Consider the following 21,190-nt stretch of genomic DNA (forward strand, 5'->3'; position numbering starts at 1 on the left):
CATATAGAGATTGATTGTCATGTCGTTCAAGAAAAGGTCCAGAATGGTGTTGTCCAGACGACTTACATACCAACAAACCAACAACCAACTGATTTATTTACTAAGGCCCTTGGATCGATACAATTCAATCATCCCCTCAACAAGTTGAGTGTCTTAAACATTCACTCCAACTTGAGGGGGAATGTTCAGAAATCACAAGAATCATGGCACGATGTTAGGCAATCAACAATCAAGGAGATTGGTAATCATACAAAATCAAGCAGTTGACCATTCCATAGGCTCCTCTCCATATTTGTATCAATTTAATTTAATGCTTTTTCTCACCAATCCCTGTATAAATACCCATGTACAGATCCATTCTAGATACACAATGAAATAGAAAATTTTCTATTGTACACCTCTTGATTCTCTCTCTAATTTTCACAGGACTTGAGATGGATAGTCCAGGAATTCAAAAAAGCTCTTATGAACAATTTTTCCTGCTGTGTTCTGTGCCTTGTGGTTGCTTGATGCCATCCATCCACTTGCATATTTGCTAAAAATGTTCTTCATATTTTTTAAACTATCTATTTCATTATCTTATGCTATAAAACATTCTCTAAACTATGTTTATCCAATACACCGCATTTGAAGATATGAGCTAAATAGAAGTAAAGCATGCCAAACATATGTAGAGAATGACAACTGCAGGCTGGAAGAGGAATACGACAAGAAAAATAGAAGAGAAAGGGGGGGGGGGGGGAATGAAAACAGCAAGAACATTAAAAGAAAAGTGGCTGTGATTACGCTGCTGACTGAGAGAAGCATGTTGCTGCCAGTGGAGGTTAAAGGCGAGTCCAAAGAGATACTCCTCAAGGCATGCTGGTGGACCATAGAACACCCCTGACAAATTTCAAAAACAAAATGTTATGTTGCTGAATTGATGTATTATCTAAATCCAATCAAAAGAATGCCGCAAAACAGGCTACTGAATGAGTGGAATCCCTTCTTTATTGTTGAAGACTCTGCACTGTTGCTCCCGGGGTGTGTGTTGAGAATTAACAACAAATTCCCAAAACTTGTGAGAAACAAAATAGAGAATGAATACATGCCAAAGAAAAATCAATCACACGCGCAAAACAGTATTTACGTAGTTCAGGAATTTTGCCTACGTCCACGGAGTTGTAAGGATTTCACTATTATCAGGAAGAAAAATACAGAGAGTATGGCGGTACAATACTCTCTCTCTCGCTCTCTCGCGAAGTGTGACCGCTTGACCTAATCACCCAAAAACAATCATTTTATATGCTACGCACATGCTTCTGAATGGGCTACAAAATGGGCCCAAAAAATTTTCCCTTGGGCACCCCCACGAGTATGGTTCAATCCTTCGCTTCATGGACTAAACCTTAGGATAGAAATCTCTCATTAAAAAAAAGTCGGGTCATCATCCAAATCGAACGCAACTAGGCTCCATAAAAGCCCAACAATGTGCCCTTGTCCAATAAAACAACATACTAGTTTGTGTTGAGTCGCACTGTTTACATGGCATAATTTTTATAGGATGATGGCACGTGAACCTGGGGCACCTGAGTCATTCTCATCAAACCCTATGCTTAAATAAACAAAACAGGATATAAAACACTAAGTAAGCAAACCTAACCTTGAAGCCATGAGATTCCTAACACAATCTTAACATATTTAGTTAGTAATAGCTTGTAAGGATAAACAATTAAAAGAACACCATAAAAAATATTGCCTCATGCATATCAAAATTTATTGTGCCTTTTTGTCTATCCTTTCTCTCCCCCTCAAGTTCTTCAGGCATGAATCTTAAAAAAACCAGATCCATATTTGGTCTCATATAGTCTACAAGTTTCAGTACAATGAATGGGCTAGCAAGCCAAAAGAAATGTAAAAATAAAAAAATAAAAAAGGAAAGGCTTGTGTGGAATTAATTCAAAATGCAGTTCACGCACAAAAGGGTCTATGAAGATGCAATGTTTGCCGCTACAAAAAGTGTTAGCTACTGGGTAACATGTTACCATGACCATACAAAATCCGAATTTTCATCTCATATTTTTCTTCTCCTTATTTGCTATAAAAGGTCAAATAAAGCAGAATGCCAAACAGAACATAGAGATATGGCCAGCTGGGATGATATGATTTCTAAAATCATTAAATGGAGGAAGAAAATACAGATTCTGCTAATCCCACATGCCAATTATAAGGTGTTCAGCTGAGAATCACTCATCATTACTAGCTAAGGGTTGCATTTTATTGAGTGATGCACGACTGGTATAATAATAATGTAACTATAAGCATAGCTACGAGAAATTAAATGAAGGTAAAGAATCTGCTGAGTCATAAGGGGGTGATTCATTCAAATTATCCTAAATGCCCCTACAAAACTCACTTCCCTTTATATTATGCCAGGAAATAAAATTACTGTCATACAAGAATCTTTTTGTCCAGTTCATTCATTAAGTACTCCCACAAAGCTAAGAATATGTTGTTTAGCATAAAAAGAGTGTTCTGCTATTGTTTAAATAAACTTAGTGGTTGGCAGCGGAATGAATATCCTAGTGTTGTTTCAACAAGATTATCATAACACCTAAAACACATAAATTTATATTTCTTTACAAGAACCTAATCAAAGTCAAAAAACCAAAATAGTGATAAATCACCATATCCTTCCACCAAAAAAAGAAAAGAGAGAGAGAGAGAGAGAGAGAGAGAATCCCAAAGAGTTTTCAAGTGACCATAAAGTTTTAATTCTAAGCTTGATAAATAGGAGCCTTAAGATACTATAGTCCACATGATGGGATCCCTCAAAGCCTGAGAATCTGCAGCAAAACCCTGCCATCCAGTAATACGTAATAAATCACAAGTGACTCCTGCAAACACAAGATATTTGTCGTCATTTAATTTTTGTCTTGTGCAATACTAGGACTTATCTTTCACATCTACATAGACTACATTGACCTTGATATGAATACCATCTAACGATCATAAATAATTCTGTGAGTAAGATACATATTATGTATCATTTAAGCCTAACATATCACACAACCAGCAACAAGAAAATATATTACTTTAATTTTATACCTTGAGCCATTTCCACTTCTCATTGGTGCAGCTCTCAAGCATTGGCTCAATTCAACACAACATGGAATTGTCTACTGTCTGTCCCACTAGACCATATGAGTTTATGCTTGAGAATCCTATTTTCTATATCATGTGAATGATGTACAAGAAAATGGCAGCCATCTACTCTATAGTCATGCCACCCCCAACCCCACTCCCACTCCCACTCCCACTCCCTTTCTTCCCACATACATAATGTTGAGACTTGAGAGCATAAATTATAAGGACGAGTAGTTGAAAATATTAGCTCTCCAACATTTGCAGGTGAAGCAACAAAAACAACAAACTATTTCTGGACTAAGATAATCAGATAACTCTGCAAAGAAAAGTGGGGAAACTAAAGCATATAAATATAAAACATAACAGATCAAGCATAAAGAGCCAAATCCACACAAGCATATAAATATACAACATAACTAATCAAGCATAAAGGCCCAAATCCTTTTAGGTTACGTTTAGTTCATGAAATGTCTCTTCCTAGGAATAGAAAGGTCAGGAATGTAAGAATTTGACAACTTACAAAAGAAGATTTGTTGCCATCATAAATTAAATGACCATGCAAAAATTTAGGAATGGATGAGGACAAGCTATTACCAAATTTCAGCATACAAATGTCTAATCCTATCTTATTCCATGTTGGATGGATTACTACAAGAATTTGCATGAGTAACTTTCTAAATTATCATATTCATATACAACTTTTATTACATTTCTATTTCATTCCAGACCAAATGTAACCTTATATTATAACAGATAAAGCATATATAAAACCATTATGATATTAGTCCTGAAAATCTGAGTTCAGATATCTGAGCAAATATACTATTTATTTGTCAATCCAAGAGAATATAGAAGTAATGTCTAAAAGCTCAAACACACAAGCAAATTTTTAACAACTAAAATCCTTCTATCACCGGCAGAAAATGAAAATAGCTTTTGCAGCCAAAAAATAAAGACTGAGGCAATCTAAGTAGTGTCAACTTGTTCCATAGAGAGCAGAAATAAAAAAAACATTGGCATCAGCACTTTTTTTTTAATTCATCAAAACTAACATAAAAATTGGAAAGCACAGAAAGGCACATACCAGAAGCAGATTGGAGAAAAGGATTAAATAATCTCACTTGAAATTACCAATCATCATGATATTCAAATTCAGCTGGGGGTAAGAATGGGAAAAGTGAAATCATGGAAGTATCAGATAAACAACCATTTTTTAAAAAAAAATCAAAAATTGAAGTGGAAATTCATTTTTAGCAAATAAGACAACATGCTTCTAAACTGGAAGCTTGGACACTCCAAAACCCCTCAAGTATTTTAAACTCTACATGTGTCCAACATTTGTCAGAAAACAAATTAATTTATTTTCATCAAAAACCTTTAGGATGCATCTGGTCATTTTAGTTTTTCATGCTTTTTGTTTGTACAGTTTTTCATGTTCCCAATAGATGGATTTGTGTTATGTCATGAGTTCAATGACACTCAAGTGGATGTTTATGCGGATGAAATTTATCAGTTGAATGTGTATGATAATAATGCATATATTTCACATTCAATTTACTCTACTTGAAGGTTTTACATTCAAAAGGGCAACAATAATACCAAATATGCCTACATGTATGTATAATATATATATATATATATACACATTTTTAAATTAATTAATTGATGTATGTCCACCATGTTATATCCTAGTTTTTAAAAATTACCCTATCACCAGGTCAGTACTGAGTCATGTCCATGTCATGTGTCAGCATTTGATTTTCTTAGCTTCTGAACAATCGCATATAAATTGGCAGAGTAAGGCAAAACAAATGTGTCAATAGCATATCAACAACTATGAGGAGCAGATCTATAGATCAACCACCATGGAAAAAGAAAATATAAAACTGAAGAGGAAAAAATGAAGCTAAATGTGGAAAAAGCTTCAGAGATTACAGCTTATTGGAGAGTTGAGATGATGCTGAAATATGTTACAAGGCAGCTCAGACAGCATTAGTGAAGAGGAGGTGGCTGCGGTGTGGGCGCTAGGGCTTCTTTTTGATCAAGATAAGGGATCTTCGTTGTGAAATTGTGCAGTGGCAGTGTTGTCCTTTGGGAAAAATAATGGGAATGGTTTTATCTTCAGGAAAAATGAAATCATGTTAGAATTCAAATATCCTAAAAGGGAGTGGGTTCTAAATGCCATGTTCTGCCATGTAGGATTCCCATGGCATTTCCAAACACGTATGGTCATTATTCTGGAGACCACATTACAGGAAATCCTCACAAAACACCCCCCAAAGGATGTTCACCATTTTAGTCTTCTCAACTAAAGGGGCCAAGATTTAGATTTTTTTTTTTTTTTTTGGGTACTTAGATTTAGAGTTGCTTATTGTTACATATGACAAAAAATTACAAGGAGAGAGGAGAACTAGACTGATGTGAGGAGGAGAGAGAACCAGCTGATCATCATTCTTTTGGGAGAGTGGAGCCAATTATAATATTATTGTATTTAAAAAATTACGCCCTTATGAATAATGTTTTGACAAATAACCTCCTATTGTTATTAATTAGTAGTACCCCTTTATTAAAAAAACATTTATACTTAACCTCCTAGCACTTACCCTCCAGCTGGGGCATATATAATTCCTGTGCCCAGCTTGCTACAAATATGTGAAAAACAAATGCTCCCAGTTGATTTAGTGAAGGCATCAGCTAGTAGCTCTTCCGGCTTAACATAAGATATAGAAATCTTCTTTGACATTACAACATCTCATACACAAAGGAAATCTACTTCAATATGCTTTGTTGTCTCATGAAATATAAGAATACTAGCCACAAAGATGTAAACCTGATCCCACAATACATGATCATGGATTTAGCACAAGAAACACCAAATTCCTAGATTTGGGGGTTTCAACCACATCTTCTCACACACAGCATATGACAGCTCTGTGTTCAGCTTCTAATCTTGATCTAGAAATCACATTTTGTTTCTTTTTTTTCAACATACAAGATTACCTCCCACATATACAATACCCTCTAGTTAATCTCATCATATCTAGAGCCTATATGATAACCAACAATCTCAAGATGTCCAAGTGATTTATACTTTATAGATCAATCCCTTACCTTGAGTACTCTTAAAATAACTCAAAATTCTATTAACCATAAATTGGCTAATAACAGTAACAACAAACATGATGCGTAGCTTGTTTAGTAGAGGAGCTTACCAACCAGCCACCTGTATCATTTATGATCCTCCTTTTTTTTGACTATCAATATCTTCAAGTTTAGCATTCACCTCCATTGAGGTTTCTACTGGCTGGTGGTTTAGCCCCGAGCATAATAGTCTCTAAAAGTAGATTTCTCAAGCACTTCCTCTATGATGCACAAATTCCTCCTGTACAACTAGCTTCATCAACACCAAGGAAACACCATAGCTCTCCAAAAACCTTTTTTCAAAGTGTTTTTCTAGATATAGTTTCACCTCTTCAATTTCATTCACATCATCAACAAAAATAATAATGTCATCTACACAATCAATCCAACCACTATTCCAAAGTTGCATCTCCGCACAAGGTCAGAATGTTTCCTGAGAAAAATGTAGAAGATAAAAACATGACTAACTTTTCAATCCAAGCATGCATGGACTGCTTAACCCACAAACATCCTTTTTCAATCTACAATCTTTCCCAACATTCTCCTCTTGAGCAACAAACCCTGGTGGTTCCTCCATATACACCACTCCCTCCAAATCCTTCACATGACGTTGGTAGAGTGGCCAATTTCGACACACAGCAAGGTATGTAAGAAGTTGAATGTAATCAGGCAACTAGGAAAATATTTCAAGGTAGTCAACACAACAACTTTTGAGTGCTTCGTTATAAAAATTGAGGTTGACAGTAGATGATAAAGCAAGAGCATGGCAGTGTGCAACAGTGTAAGCTTGTGGATAGCAATGCAAAGATCAGGTTTTGAACACAAGAAGTGGATCTTCAAAAGAAGCAGATGGTTTGTTTTAGGCACAGGTAAAAGTGGTGCCATCTCACATATTTTCAGTAGACCTGTAAAGGACAGGAAGCAGATATGTCACTAGGAGGTAGAAGACACGGAAAGAGAAGGGAATATCCACATCAACTTGAAATGGCACGGAGAAACCAGGAGTATTTGATAACAGATTAGCAGCCATTGCAGATCCATCCAAAGAACAGTATTGTGTGTTCTCAAAAATAAAAGGTGTATGCACTGGCAATTTACAAATTAGTGAGAGTACGGGAATACCAAAAATAATTAAAAAATTCCCTTGATAACTTAAAAGATAAATTCTGAAACAAATGCAACACACCCAAATGTGTGTGGGGGAACATGAAATAATGTAAGTTAGGAAATAACAAATGTTAATGTGCAGTGCCATACAAAACAGCAGAAAGCATGTGGCTAATAAAGTAACGAGTAGCATTAGTGCAAAAGGATTTAGGACCTACATTTGAATGGTCATTGTAAGTAAAAATAAGGAACCAACAGAAACACAACTGCTATCACTAATAAGGTACCAATCTACCAATTTAGTCTATGCTGGTTTTCCAAATTTATCCCAACTATTAAGGCTTGACATACATTGTTGGCCCACAACCTAATAGCTTAAGCTTTTAGGTAAAGTTGTAATATAACATGGTACCAGGGCCAGGTTACCAGGAGCGCTTGAGTTCTAGTCTTGTTGACCACATTTATTTTGTGGTGTTCAAAAAATTATTGTATTACCCTGTAATAGGTGTAATTCAATATTTATCGTGTGTTTTATCTTCCCATGCACTCTCAAGCTGCCCGTGTGGCAGCTTAAGCTTTTAGGTGAAGTGGCAATCTAACAGCAACATTCATCAAAAATATGATTATTACTACCACAATGAGTACAATGGTGACTACAGCCACATCCATGGCCTCAACCTCCCCTGATAGAGGTCTCCTACCAGGGCCACTTGATGCTCCGTGTTCTTAAGAACCTGGGGCAAATACTTGAGCATGGGCAGACATATTGAAAAAGCCTTTGGATATGGTGCCATTAAGGATCGCTTGCCACAATCTGACATGGAAACTTTGTAGAGAAGGTACGGTCAGGCCAAAACCAATAAGTTGACCCAACTCTAAGCCTGTGGCAGACTTGACAAGTCATGATAAAGTTGTATAGTAACTTTCAGTGAACTACCTTGATCCATTTTCAACTTGAATGTAATTTTTCATAAAGCTGATAAACTCTGGAAAGTTAAAATATTCTTCTTGAGGACATGATTCACAAACAGCATCTTATATCTGATTTGCAGTGTTAAAGAGCATAAAGTTGGAGGGCAGTTTTGGTCCGTGCTACTCAACCAAGTCATGAGAAAGTAGTCATCCCTAAGCCAGGACTCATATCCTTTAGGTTACATTTGGTTGGTGGCATTGTCTTAAATTTCCATGAAATTGTCGAAATTTCTGGTTTCCATCATCCTTGAAATCGAAATAGCAGTCGACTTCTATCTAGCATAATTTCCGTTGAAATCTCAACGAATCATCCGGAATTTATCGAAATCTCAAAATTTTAGCAAAACTTGTCGAAATTTGAACTATGCAGTATGAAATGAAATTTCCTTAGAATTCAAATGAGAGATTTAGCAGTGAAGTGAAATTTCTCTCTTAATTTATTTTATGCATTTTGATCAAAACAAAAGATTATTACAAGTGCTTTTGAAATTATATGAAAAAATAAACTTACAACAACATTTTATTTAACCATTCGTATAAAAAATAATATTTAAATGATTTATGAATTTCATTTGTATTAATGGATTCACTAAATATGTTTAGTGTACATTATCTTACAAATATGTTTGATGCACATATTATATTACAATTTCTCCACCTCATACACAGCTTAAAGGTATTTGCTTGAAATATATTAATCCTAAAACTTACATTATTATGTCTATTAATCATTTCTAAAGCTTCATAAAAGAATTCCATGCTTTAATAATGATTTCCATTATTTGTTCAAATCGAAATCAAAACTGACATTGAAATCAAAATTTCTGTCAAAATTTCTGTGCTTTTGGAGCTTCAAAATTTGAGACGAAATCGAAATTTAAGACCTTGGTTGGTGGTGGAATGTCCATTCTTAGGAATAAAATGGAATTAGGTAGGAATGTGTTTAGCTCCAATAAACAGCATTCACAACCTATGCCAATTAAGATATTTCCTGCCAACTCTATGCAGGGCCTACTGTATCAGTTCCGGATGGAGTATGAACAGTAACTTGAGCAGGAAACTTTTGATCAGCCATAACTTGGTTCTTCCAAAAGTCACCAAGAAAATCTCCCAAGAGATCACAAACAAAAAGGTCAGATGCTCTACAGACCACATAAGATAAGAAACAAACCTTTCAACACATCAAACACAAAAATTGCATGTCGCTAAACTAAAGCAGTGATCTGCTGTGTGTACACAGCACTAAGTTTCTTTTTCTAACCCATACAGAGTAATTCATATCACACAACCCACATAATCAGCTTCACAGAAACAAAACAAAAAGTAAACAGAGAGAGAGAGAGAGAGAGAGAGAAAGAGAGAGAGGAGAAACAATCTACCTTCAAGCTGCTTCTTGCACTCCCTGAACAGTAGTGAAGGGAAAATTTATTTAAAAGAAAGGAGAGAAGAAAGAACAGCAAAAATCAGAGGGATAAGACATAAAGCTTTGATCCCATGTTATAGGAAAAGAAAGATTTGGGAACAGAGCAGTAGCAATCAACAGTATCCATGAACAGTACATGGACAGTAGTGATGAACACTGAGTGAACAATAATTGCAAACAATGAACTGCTCTGATACCATGTAACTTAGGTTAGAAGAAGAAGAAGAAGAAGAGAAGGAAAGACAGGAGGAGGAGCGAAGAAAACTAGGTCCGTGTAAGGAGGAGAGAGAAGAGTCATCATCGATTATCATAAGCAAGAGAAGGAGAAAGTGGGATGGTGCAAAGATCAATTAAGGACAGGCCAGCGTTCAAGAAAAGTATGCTCTGGAATTCCTACTTCTTCATTGATGTAACTCAGAATTAAAAGTTAAAGATAGATAGTTTTCATAATCATACTCTTACATTTAGAAATGATAGCCATGATAAATGCATTGCTAGCATAATTAATACAGGACATACCACAATGTATTGAAACATATAGCACATGTATTATATTATACAATTATTGTGCTAATCCCTCGACTTCCCATTGTCATTCCCATACATTGCTTAAAAGACTGGATGACAACTTGACAAGCCTACCGCTAAGAGTCTGAACAAATAATAACTTGATGAGATACAAATGCTACCGTACCACAATTCTTGTAAATGCCTGCCAAGATGAATGCATAGAGCAAGGAATCCTGACATGGAAACTTAGCAGTTAGCACCGTAGCAATGAATGTCTTTCTACATATCTACGAATGACCGAACAAGATCTTTCTCAGCTCATTAAAGATTCAGAATTCTCATGATTAGCACCATGAAGATCAGGAAGATCAGAACTTATGGAGAACTTCAGCCATCTCCTTTTCTCGACATGCTTCAGACAAGGCTGGAGTACAAGACCAATAGCTACGGCAATTAGGCTTACAACCATGACTTTGACAGAAGCAAGAGCCAAGACAACACAAATCAAAATGGTCGGAGGGATGCACATAAGAAAGGCTCCAACTGTACCCACAGGTATCTTGTAAGGCCGTGATGCAGCCGGGTATTTCATCCTTAACCGCACAAATGCTATAAACTCCAAAATCATTCCAAAACAATACAAGAAATTTTCTGCAGCCACTATCTCTTGAAAGCTCAGCCATGAAAGCAAAATCACGCCAGAAGCTGAAAACAAAATCCCAATCAAAGGAGTTCCATAACGTGACCTCCTGCTGAAGAGTTCAGGAAGCATTCCTCGTTCTGCCATACCCAGAAGTTGGAAGGAGTCACTGCTCATCTCAGTCACAAACATTCCCATATTTGACATTGCTGCAGCCGCTTGGATCCAAAATCGCAACCATGTTCCACCAAGCATTTTGGCAATATCTGAGAAATACCCATCAGTCCACAAGTCACGCTCAAGTGGAATTGCTCCAGTACCAATTAAAAGAGGAAAGAAATAACCAAGAACAACTAGGATCAACGCATAAAACAAAGCCTTTGGGAGGGTTTTCTTTGGGTTATTCACCTCTCCAGCAAGTGTACTCACTGAATCCCAATAATTTAGATTCCAAAATAAAGTGTTCAAATACAAATTCCAGTTCACATCATGCAGATTTACCACCGACCATCTTGAAGGCTCCAACTTCGGAATTGCCACGAGTCCCATAACCACGAAAGGAAGGATTGAAAACACACCCAACAGAACAGCCGTCCATCCCACAATTGTTAAACCCCTATAGTTCATGTAAGTGAGGACAAAAGTCAAAGCTAATACTGCCACAACCCTGGGCCAGCCACCATCTAAAGCCGGAATTGCTGACTTCAGATAGTCAAGAAACAGAACTGGGTACAGAGCATTATCAATAACCCCACTCAGCCATTTCATCCAACCTTGCTGGAAACCCCAGTATGGCCCCAAGGCAGACGAAACCCAAACAACATAACCACCATCTTCAGGGAACATGGTACCCATCTCTGCAGTAATTAGAGCTTCAGGAATGCTCCATATGAAGGGGAAGACTACAAAGCCCAGAAGGGCCAGAAGGGGACCAGCAGCTTGAACACTGTCCTCAACGCCAAATGGCCCTCCAGAAACCTCATAAAAAATCAGGAATATAAGGGGTATAAGGGAAACTTTCCTGAAATTATTTCCCCTAGTACAAGATGATTCTTCAGTAATGTCAACATATTCTGAACTATTATACTCTCCCATTGCAACGGAGGGTGATCTATTGGCCGTGTTCCTCAACTTCTGCATTCAAAATCAAGTTCTAAACATGTAACGAGCTATGTGGGTTTTGAGTTTTTGAGTTTTGATACTCTTCAAGGAGTAAAGAACAAGAAAAACCAGATATAATCATCTCAAATTCAGACTAAATAAAAAAAAAAATATTTTTCCACACAGTTGTCAAGAAATTACCAGACTAAAATCGAAGTCGCTAAATTTAAACAATGAAATGAGCATAGTCGTCAAAGAATTGTCAAGAGTAAAAATAAATTTATAAATCTAAACAAGGAAATGAGCTATATACATTAAGAGATGAAGCTAATGGGTTCTCAGATTCCATGGAATTATACCCAGGAAAAAAAAAAAACTGCGAAATTAGTTCAAAAACAAAAATGGGCGTCTCCCAAATTACTCGTAAATTAAATCCATAGGGACCACGAACAGAGATCGGAAGAAACCGAGCATTTTTTACGAAGATCAGTCAAAAAAATTGGGTATATTTCACGCAACTATGAGACGAACAAAGGAAGAAAAGTTCTAGTCGAACGAACCATAAAGGAGACGCAGTTCCTTCTGGGATTTGGCACATGATCTCCTCCGTCATTGCAGAGCAGAAAGCAGAGCGAAGGATGAGAATTCTACCCCCTCAGCGCACATTGAGAGCGCGAGTGTGGGTGGGTAGGTGACGCAGCCACCAGAGAGAGAGAGAGAGAGAGAGAGAGAGAGAGAGAACAAATTCTGGAGGAGGGAGCTTGGGAGACCAGGTGGGCATCATTTATTTATGCCGAACGCCAAATGTTGGGGACGTGGCATTCTCTCATGCGGGCGGGTCGCGCGTTTCGGGTTTAGTTGAAAGGTCGGATCGTGTGGAGATGTGCACTGTTTAGCTTGATTTATTGGCATGCCACCGACAATCTTAATGATAAGTATAATTAATTTTTTTATGTTTATAGATTTGGTATTTTTTTTATTTCTTCTTTTTTATTTCACTTTTCTTGTTAAGCAAACATAAAAAATATACTAATTCAAAATTTTTCTTTTTTTTTTTTCTAAATATTTTTCAAATTTTTAACAAGACCTGTAGGCTTTTAGGAAGATAATAATAGAGTTGAGAGTAGCGTTTGGGAAAGTTTTAGATATAGTCATTATTCACTAAATTTAAAGTGAGTGAAATCATAAGTTAATTTTATTATTTAAAAATTTTGTTTTAGTCCCAATCAACTTTTGCTACTATAGTTACGGATAGAGGTGAGCAAATGGTTGGTTTGGTCAAATGTGGTTAATTAACCGAAATTTTCGGTTAATGAGAACTGTTAACCAAACAGACCGAATAGAGGAGCCGAACCGAACCGAACCCGACTGAATTACCTTTTCGGGTAGTTTAGTTAACCGAATTAATTTGAAATTAATTAATAAAAACATAATATAATTGTAGATTTTTTTTTCAAATACTAATTAACATATTAACAAATTAACATATATTAACTAACATATTAACAAATTACCGTATACTAATTAACATATTAACAAATTAACATATACTAATTTATATTTAAATTTTAATTAATTATTAAATCGATTATTTCGATTAACCAAATTAACATTCCACTTAACTGAACCGATTAATCGATTTAAAACCATAAACAAACCGATCAATCTTGTGTTCTTAACCAAACCGAACTGATCAATTTCGATCGATTAATTCAGGTTTTCCCGAATTATGTTCACCCTAGTTATGGATATATATTTATGATAGAAATAGAATTGTCACTTCATGAATGGATTTCTTCTTTTGATTTTTCTTATTCTTCTAAGGGTAGGCTCATAGCAGCTACTAATATCATAACAAAAGTGTGGTTTTAGATCATCTTGGCAAGTCTTATCAATGTCATATCAAGTGTAAAACAATTTTAGCTGTTGATATATACGAATTTTGCTGGTATTTTATAAACACATCATTGTTAAATTGCACAAATTATAAACAAAATAGTGCTATAATTAACATTTTATTATGAGAAAATCAAATTGCTATTGAAGATATTCAAATGGCAAAATTCCTTAAAAATCTCAGCTTTTTTTATAATATCATAAACAGTTCATGTAGGTTTGGAGAGCACAGTACGATAATAGTTGTAAACTGTGTTCAGGGGGGAGGGGGTAGTTATCTCTATCGATGACCTCTATGGGTCATAATGGACATTATAAAAGAAATCATATAGTTGTACCAAATTATTTGAAAATTATCGACGGTTTTGCATAGACCATCGATGGTTTCAAACAGAAACTAATTCAAAAGGAAACTTTCGACGGTTTGAAGGAAACTGACCATGGTTTTGTCCGTTGCTGATTTAACCAAGGATTTTCTTGTTATATTATTTGAATATTTGCTGATGTTCGATAGCCTAAGATATTCTTCTTAAGTTATTTGAATATTTTTGAATTTATAACTACCGTACTTTGTACAATTCTTATATAGAGGACATCTTCATATGAATAAAAGTATTCTGCAAATTCTTTATAAAAAAATCTTTATGATATCAGAGCTCATTTCTTTAACAAGTTTTTTTTTTCTCATGGTCGCATCCCCTAAGTCTATGATTGTCAATAATTTCGAACTTACTGGCAGTTGTAACAACCATCTTGTTGTTATTAATGTCAGCTTCCAACTTCTTTTGAAACTGACCCCTTCCAACTTTCCTTCATGGTGCGCCCAATTTCCGTCCTGGCTCATTGGCTATGATCTCTAGGGCTATATTGACGGTATTACTGTATGTCCATCACCGACGCTTTCCACCAGCACCTTCTTTGTCGAATCATCTTCTCCAGATGTCTCTAATCCGGCCTTCTAGCGTTGGCTCAGGAAAAATAAAGTTGATCCTTCGCGCCATCCTTGCATTTGTCTCTAAACTAGTGATGCCACTCATTGTTGCTTCATCCACTGCTCGTGATGCATGGTCCAAGTTGTATTGATTGTATGCTAATCATTCACGTACTTGTGTTATGCATCTTAAAGAGGAGTTGACTCTCATTTAGTGAGAGTCTCGCTCGGTCTCGTAGTATCTCCATGCCATCAAGGTTCTTGTTGAGGAACTTGCGGTGATTGACTCTTTAATCTCAGCGTATGATATTCCTCTTTATGTTTTCAATGGCCTCAATCCTGAATTCCGTGACATTACATCACCTTCGTGCACGTGAGACTTCTCTTATGTTTGAAAAGTTTCATGACTTGTTGGTTGGCCACGAAAGCTACTTGAAACGTGTTGAAGATTCCAACTCTGCCATGGTTGCCATTGCAAACACCACTCAGTGCCGCACTATCGCTTCCAAATTCAACCGCAACCAATGCTCCAGCACCGGTTCCTCTGGTTAGCATCGCATAACTTTGGTCACTATAATCGCAAGAGCAGTCTGGTAAGCCCCAACTTGTTTTCCAGCTATATGACAAAGTGGGACACTCAACCAAGACTTGTCGCTCGATTTCCAACAAGAAGTCTATGAATTGTGCCACTACTACCAGGTCCAACGACAAAAAGTGGCTTGTGGATTCAACTACTTCCCACAATATTACCTATGATCTTACCAATTTGTCCACTCACTCGTAGTATGATGGCACGGATGAGGTTATCATTGGTGATGGCTTAGGTTTGCGAGTCACACACGTTGGCACTATAACTTTTCCCTCTTCCTCGAAGCCCTTTGCATTAACTGATACTCTTTGTGTTCCTAATTTTCACAAGAACTTGATCTTTATTCATGATTTCACCTGTTCCAATAATGTTTATCTTGAGTTTCACCGATTTCATTTTCTTGTGAAGGATCGGAGCACAAGGGGTGACTCTTCTTCGTGATAAATGTCAAATAGTGTCTATCCAATGCCAATATGGCTTCTCCTACTACCAAGTCTTCTGTTTTAGCACTTATTAGTGAACAAATAACATCTGACACTTGGCATAGACGACTTGGGCATCTGTCCAATAAAATTTTTGATTTCGTTATTCGTCGTTTTTCTATTCCGGTTGTATCATCTCGTACCTCTTTAACATCTCTTTGTACTACTTGTCAATGCAACAAAAGTCACAAATTGCCTTTTTTCTTCCACTTCTTTTATAAGTACTCATCCTCTTGAATATATCTATTCAAATCTTTGGGGGCCTAGTCTTCTATTTCAATTGATGGGTTTCATTTTATGCCTCATTTGTTGATCATTTTACCTAGTATTGGTGGTTGTTTCCCATCCGTCAAAAAAGTGATGTTCACTCCATTTTCTATCAGTTGAAAGGGCTACTTGAAAAACAATTTGACTTTCAACAAAGCACTTATTCTCCTCAAGGACACTGAGAATCTCACTCTTCAAGGGTTCTCTAATGCAGATTGGGCATGTGATAGGGATAATAGATCCTCCACCTCTGTCTATCTTATTTTTCTGGGTGACTGTACTATTTCCTAGAGCACGCGGAAGCAATGTGCCGTGGCCCGTTCCTCCACCGAGGTAGAATATTGGGCTCTTACTTTAACCACCTCCAAGCTTATTTGGATTCGCTCATTGTTTCATGAACTCAGTATTCCGATAAATAGGCCCTCATATTTATTTTTGTGATAATATTGGTGCTACTCAATTAAGTCTTAATCCTGTAAATGCATTCGATGATGAAACATATTGATATTGATCTTCATTTTATTCATGATCTAGTCACCAAAGTAATGCTACAAGTGTCCTATGTCAACATACACACAACTAGCTTACAGACCTCCTAGTTAAAGCTCTATCACGTCCGAAATTTCAAACTTTAGACTCCGCTTTATTTTTGATTAAAAACACTTATATTAGGTCAAGATTATACGATCCAAGATAGTCCATAGACAATTCCATACCACTTCCTTCTTTGTAAATTTGAATTTTAAAACTGTGAATATAAAAATCGTAAACTTTAATCACAGGAATGTCTCCTCCAATGTCATAATTTTTGATTTTTCAATTTTTTTAACTTCGGATATTTCATGTTAGGAAGAAAATGTGGAAGTGGGGGGCAAAGAACATCGTTGTCAACCTGAACCTAATGATGGTAACGTTGTTGAATTAGTGGGGGCTGCTGCATTTATATTGACTGTCTTCCCCTTTGCATAATTGTGAAAATGACTGAAATGAGAGATTTTTAATTTGTGTAGATGAGAATTGAAGCTACTTTATTGACTAAGCCCTAGAGTAAATGAGAAGCTACTGTTTGTGTGGTTGTATTATTTATGGGGAGCTTAGGCAAATGTTTCACAAAAAATAAAATTAAAAAAAATTAAGAGTGGGAGGGAGACATAACATGTGGTGCTTTCTATGGGTCAATTTGTCCATATTAAATAAAGAATAAGGCCCCCAAAGCATGGGAAGCGTGTGCTTCAGGCTAGAGAGAGAGAAAGAAAGGGAAAGAGAGAGAGAGGGATTCTATTATTGGACTCGTCACCAAATCGATTTAAATATTTTGTCCGAATGTAAAAACTAATAATTTTAGTTAATATTTTAGCAACCCCAAATAATATATTATTATTTTTAAGGATCACGTTATTTGTAGTTTAAGTTTTTAAATTATTTAATATTTTTATTTTTGATTCATCTACATTCTTTTGTACGCAAATGATGATAGCTCTCCGTCTCTCTCTCACTCAAAATTATATATATTATATCAAGTGGAACACATGTACAGAGAAAGTAAGGTGAGGAAAATAAGGAAGCTAAACTGAAGAAAAACGGTTGACGGTTTGCAAAATATATCAATGGTTTCTTCCAGTAGCTTGTTAGGAAGAAAACCGTTGATGATTTGATGTAGTTAGGTACATCGACGGTAATCGTCGACGGTTTTGTTTGGCGTTATTTTTGAAATTTGAACTGGAAAGATTAATAGGTTGGAGATACAGATGCAAATCTTCTGTGGATTGATACAAGGGTAATTGGAAAATTTTCTAATCCCTTTGTACATGTACGGTTAGTATAAATACAATGTTGTGACCCTAGTTTCGATAGATAGTGAATTTCAGCCGTCGCTTGCTCCTATGGACATAGACATTCTGCCGAACCACGTAAATCTTTGTGTTGTTCTTGTTCTAGTTATGTGTTATTTACTTGTTGTTGTTTATTCTGCTATGCATCTTCATTATTCGATTCACATCACAATAGTTTTCATATTGTTCATCGTAATTACTACACTGCACGATCGTTTTCGCTTTTTATTACACAGCTGATTATTTAAAAGAATTGAAGTCAATCTTATTGTGCATCTCTTTTCATTCTTTCGAAAATTATAATTCAAAAATTTTAAAACAGATTTAACTTTTAGGGAGCCTTCCAAAAGATGATTAGGTGAAAATTTGAGTAATTAATTCATAAAACAAAATTAAAACCATTGAGGATTCTTGATAAGGAAAACAAATTATCTATATTTGTCTTGTGCTAATTAAACTTTCTTTACCTTTTGTTTAGAACTTGAAAATCCAAATTTCATACTCCTAAGCCTAATTTTAGTGGCTGTAAAATTTACAAGTTAAAAACTTAAGAGCTTATTTAGTTGTAAAAAAATTATTTTTCAAAATTATTTCATGAAAGGAGGGAAGATGCCAAGAATCGCCAGGTAGGGTAGCCCTTTCTCAGGGGAACCATGCCCCTACTAATAATTAAGGAACATGCATGGAGCACCACTATGGCCCTATACTTTACAAGGGATCGAGGACAGCTGGGGGAGCCCTAAATGCCAAGTTCTCTTGGTTCTCTCTTCCTCCCACGTGCTAATGTTCTTGTCTGCGGTAGGGCAGCCCTCCCCCAAAAGGCCAAAAAAAAGAAAAAGAGGCAGAACAGTCTTTTTAGGGTTAGGGTTAGGGTTAGGATTTGGGTTAGGGTTAGGGTTAGGGCATCTCTAATCCACAAGTTGTTAATCTAATATCATTTGAGATATGCCAATAAAATATTTCTTTTTGTGGTGCATAAAAAATAATTAATTGGACACACGCGTGTTTTGCGTCTTTCGGAACATATGGTACATTTTTTAAATAAAATTTAAATTTTAAAATAATGTCAATTATGGTATATTAAAATATGGGATAATTTTATCGAAGATTAATATTGACAAAATGTCTCAATGGGTTAGGTAGTATTTGGATGAAATTTTACCACTTTGGTTTTGACTTTATTTGATTAATAGGTGAAGAAAACATGTCCAATTAAGTAATGGGTATTTATTAACAAATAATAATATATTTAATAAATTTATTTTAGACAGATTATAAATGGACACCTATTAATAAATACATAATAATATATTTAATATATTTATTTTACATAATTTCTTCATACATCAGCATATCTAAGTAAAATTATAAAAGAATATTGCACTCACCATCTTAACGATGATTTCCTCTTAAAACTCGCAAATCTAATTATCCAAGCATTGAAAAAGACATCCTTAAAAAAATCATATTTTAGAATATATACTTTATTTTTTTTAGTAGAAAAAATGGGTCTCACAATCCAAATTTATTTATCATTTGGAACCAATTATAGGAAAAATAAAAAATAAAAAACACTTATCTAAAACTAGTCTGCGATTACTTATTATAGGTATTTTTCACATAGATACCATTTTCTAATTTTTCTTTTTTCAGATGTTCCAAATGGGGCGGCTCGACCCTTATCTTATTGGGTTGGGCTGGGATGAATCCATTTTCAATATAAGTCATTAATTATAACCTAAACTCAAACTCGATTCAAACAAATAGTTGACGTGCAAGTCACCCTAAAGACTCATTTTCCCAATCATAAATGACTACAAAGGCGTATACATACACACAAACATATATTTAAAAATAAATAAATCAATAGTGAGCCGTATATACATATTTTGATACCTTAACTATGCATGATGGGTAATACTATCTATTTTGACTTGCTTAAAAATAGCACATTATTTTCTTAGCACGTCGGAAAATCGAAACCTAAGCTACACAATAGAGTAGTCAATCTTCCCTACCATAGTCTTTTAAAAAAATAAAACCTACCTAAGAGCCCCAACATGATGATGCAAACTCTATCATATCCTTCCAATGAGAATTGTTCTACTTGAAGAAATTTTAAGTGAACTCACACATCACTGTGATCCAACCATGGTTCCTTAAAAAATAAAAGCATGCAAAATTCCTAAGATGACATTATATATATATATATATATATATATATATATCTTAAATATCCTCCAAATCAAATTTTGCAGAAAAACAAAACAAAGTAAGCAAGTGGGGGCCTCTTTATGCTGCTTCCGTGTGAAATCCGCGAAAACTGCGTCTTTCACCGTTTGAAGATTTTGTTTCCTTCTTCCTTTGCGAATTTTACGTTAAAATGCATTATATAATTTCTTTAATTTTCAGGCCCAAACCCCTAAAATGCTAACAAATCCATCCTTGCCTCTAAATTCTGCTGATTTGTGGATTTGGCACAGCTGTAAATTTTCCAAAACAACATATAGAGAGAGAAGACAGAAAGAGAGTGGTTACCTGGTCGCCGTTGGGATGATGGTTTGATGTTTCGACGGCAGGGGAAGTGCCCGCCAATGTTCCATCTACAACGTCGCCGGTGCCCGCCGCAGCGGCGGTCGTTTGATCTGATGCTTCTCGGCTACCAAAAGACTCTCTAGGCGCATCCATCTCACAATCTCCGACGTTTGCTCGTTTCTGCTTTCGTTTTGCAGCACCGCCACCAGCAGCACTTTTCACTGAACGAAACTAAAAATCCCGACGAAAAACCAAGATCACGATATAACAGAGAGAGAGAGAGAGAGAGATAAGGAGAGACTGAGAGCGAGAGAATGCTGTGATGTGAAAGGAGGAGAAAGGACGACCAATATATAATGAGAAGTTTCATTCTTTTATTTATTTATCTTTTCTTGTTTTTGTAATCCATTTCTTTTTTTAAAAAAACCTGAGACACTAGTCCCTATGTCACATTGAACACTATAATACAGCACCAAATTCGAGGAATGAAAGTCGTCCACCTATTAACGTACCCTTAGTAATTCATTGACGCAATGTCTCAAAGAAAAATTAAAACCGTGACCTTAAGATCTTTAAAGTCATAAGTTCGACCTAACCACTTAAACTAGTAATCTATTAATCTATTAATAAAAAGATAG

At 35.7% G+C, this 21,190-nt stretch overlaps 1 protein-coding gene across 3 annotated transcripts; it reads right to left on the reverse strand.

Moving 5' to 3' along the window:
• Positions 1-531: 531 nt before the first annotated feature.
• Positions 532-20,852, reverse strand: LOC131155647 (probable polyamine transporter At1g31830). 3 transcript variants are annotated; one of them, XR_009136869.1, is made up of 3 exons: positions 20,556-20,852; positions 10,464-12,053; positions 532-882 (listed from the first exon to the last, which is right to left on the reverse strand). XR_009136869.1 is itself a non-coding variant. In XM_058108908.1 (2 exons), exons 1-2 carry the CDS (start codon positions 20,703-20,705, stop codon positions 10,593-10,595), a joined length of 1,611 nt encoding a protein of 536 aa, XP_057964891.1. In that variant the 5' UTR covers positions 20,706-20,852; the 3' UTR covers positions 10,211-10,592. The 3 variants fall into 3 exon arrangements, 2 of the variants coding, with proteins under 2 accessions (XP_057964891.1, XP_057964892.1); XM_058108908.1 differs by lacking the exon at positions 532-882 and having other exon boundaries at positions 10,211-12,053; XM_058108909.1 differs by lacking the exons at positions 532-882; positions 20,556-20,852 and adding an exon at positions 12,581-12,781 and having other exon boundaries at positions 10,211-12,053.
• Between the last annotated feature and the right edge of the window lie 338 nt (positions 20,853-21,190).

This window comes from Malania oleifera, chromosome 5 (genome assembly GCF_029873635.1).
Source record: "Malania oleifera isolate guangnan ecotype guangnan chromosome 5, ASM2987363v1, whole genome shotgun sequence".
Lineage (NCBI taxonomy): Eukaryota > Viridiplantae > Streptophyta > Magnoliopsida > Santalales > Ximeniaceae > Malania > Malania oleifera.

What these genes read in the sequence shown, in the direction of transcription:
- LOC131155647 (XM_058108908.1), bottom strand. Translation starts at nt 20,705, where the DNA reads ATGGATGCGCCTAGAGAGTCTTTTGGTAGCCGAGAAGCATCAGATCAA. An exon ending in ATCATCCCAACGGCGACCAG is followed by an intron (nt 12,054 to 20,555) that starts GTAACCACTCTC and finishes TTTTGAATGCAG; the next exon opens with AAGTTGAGGAACACGGCCAA.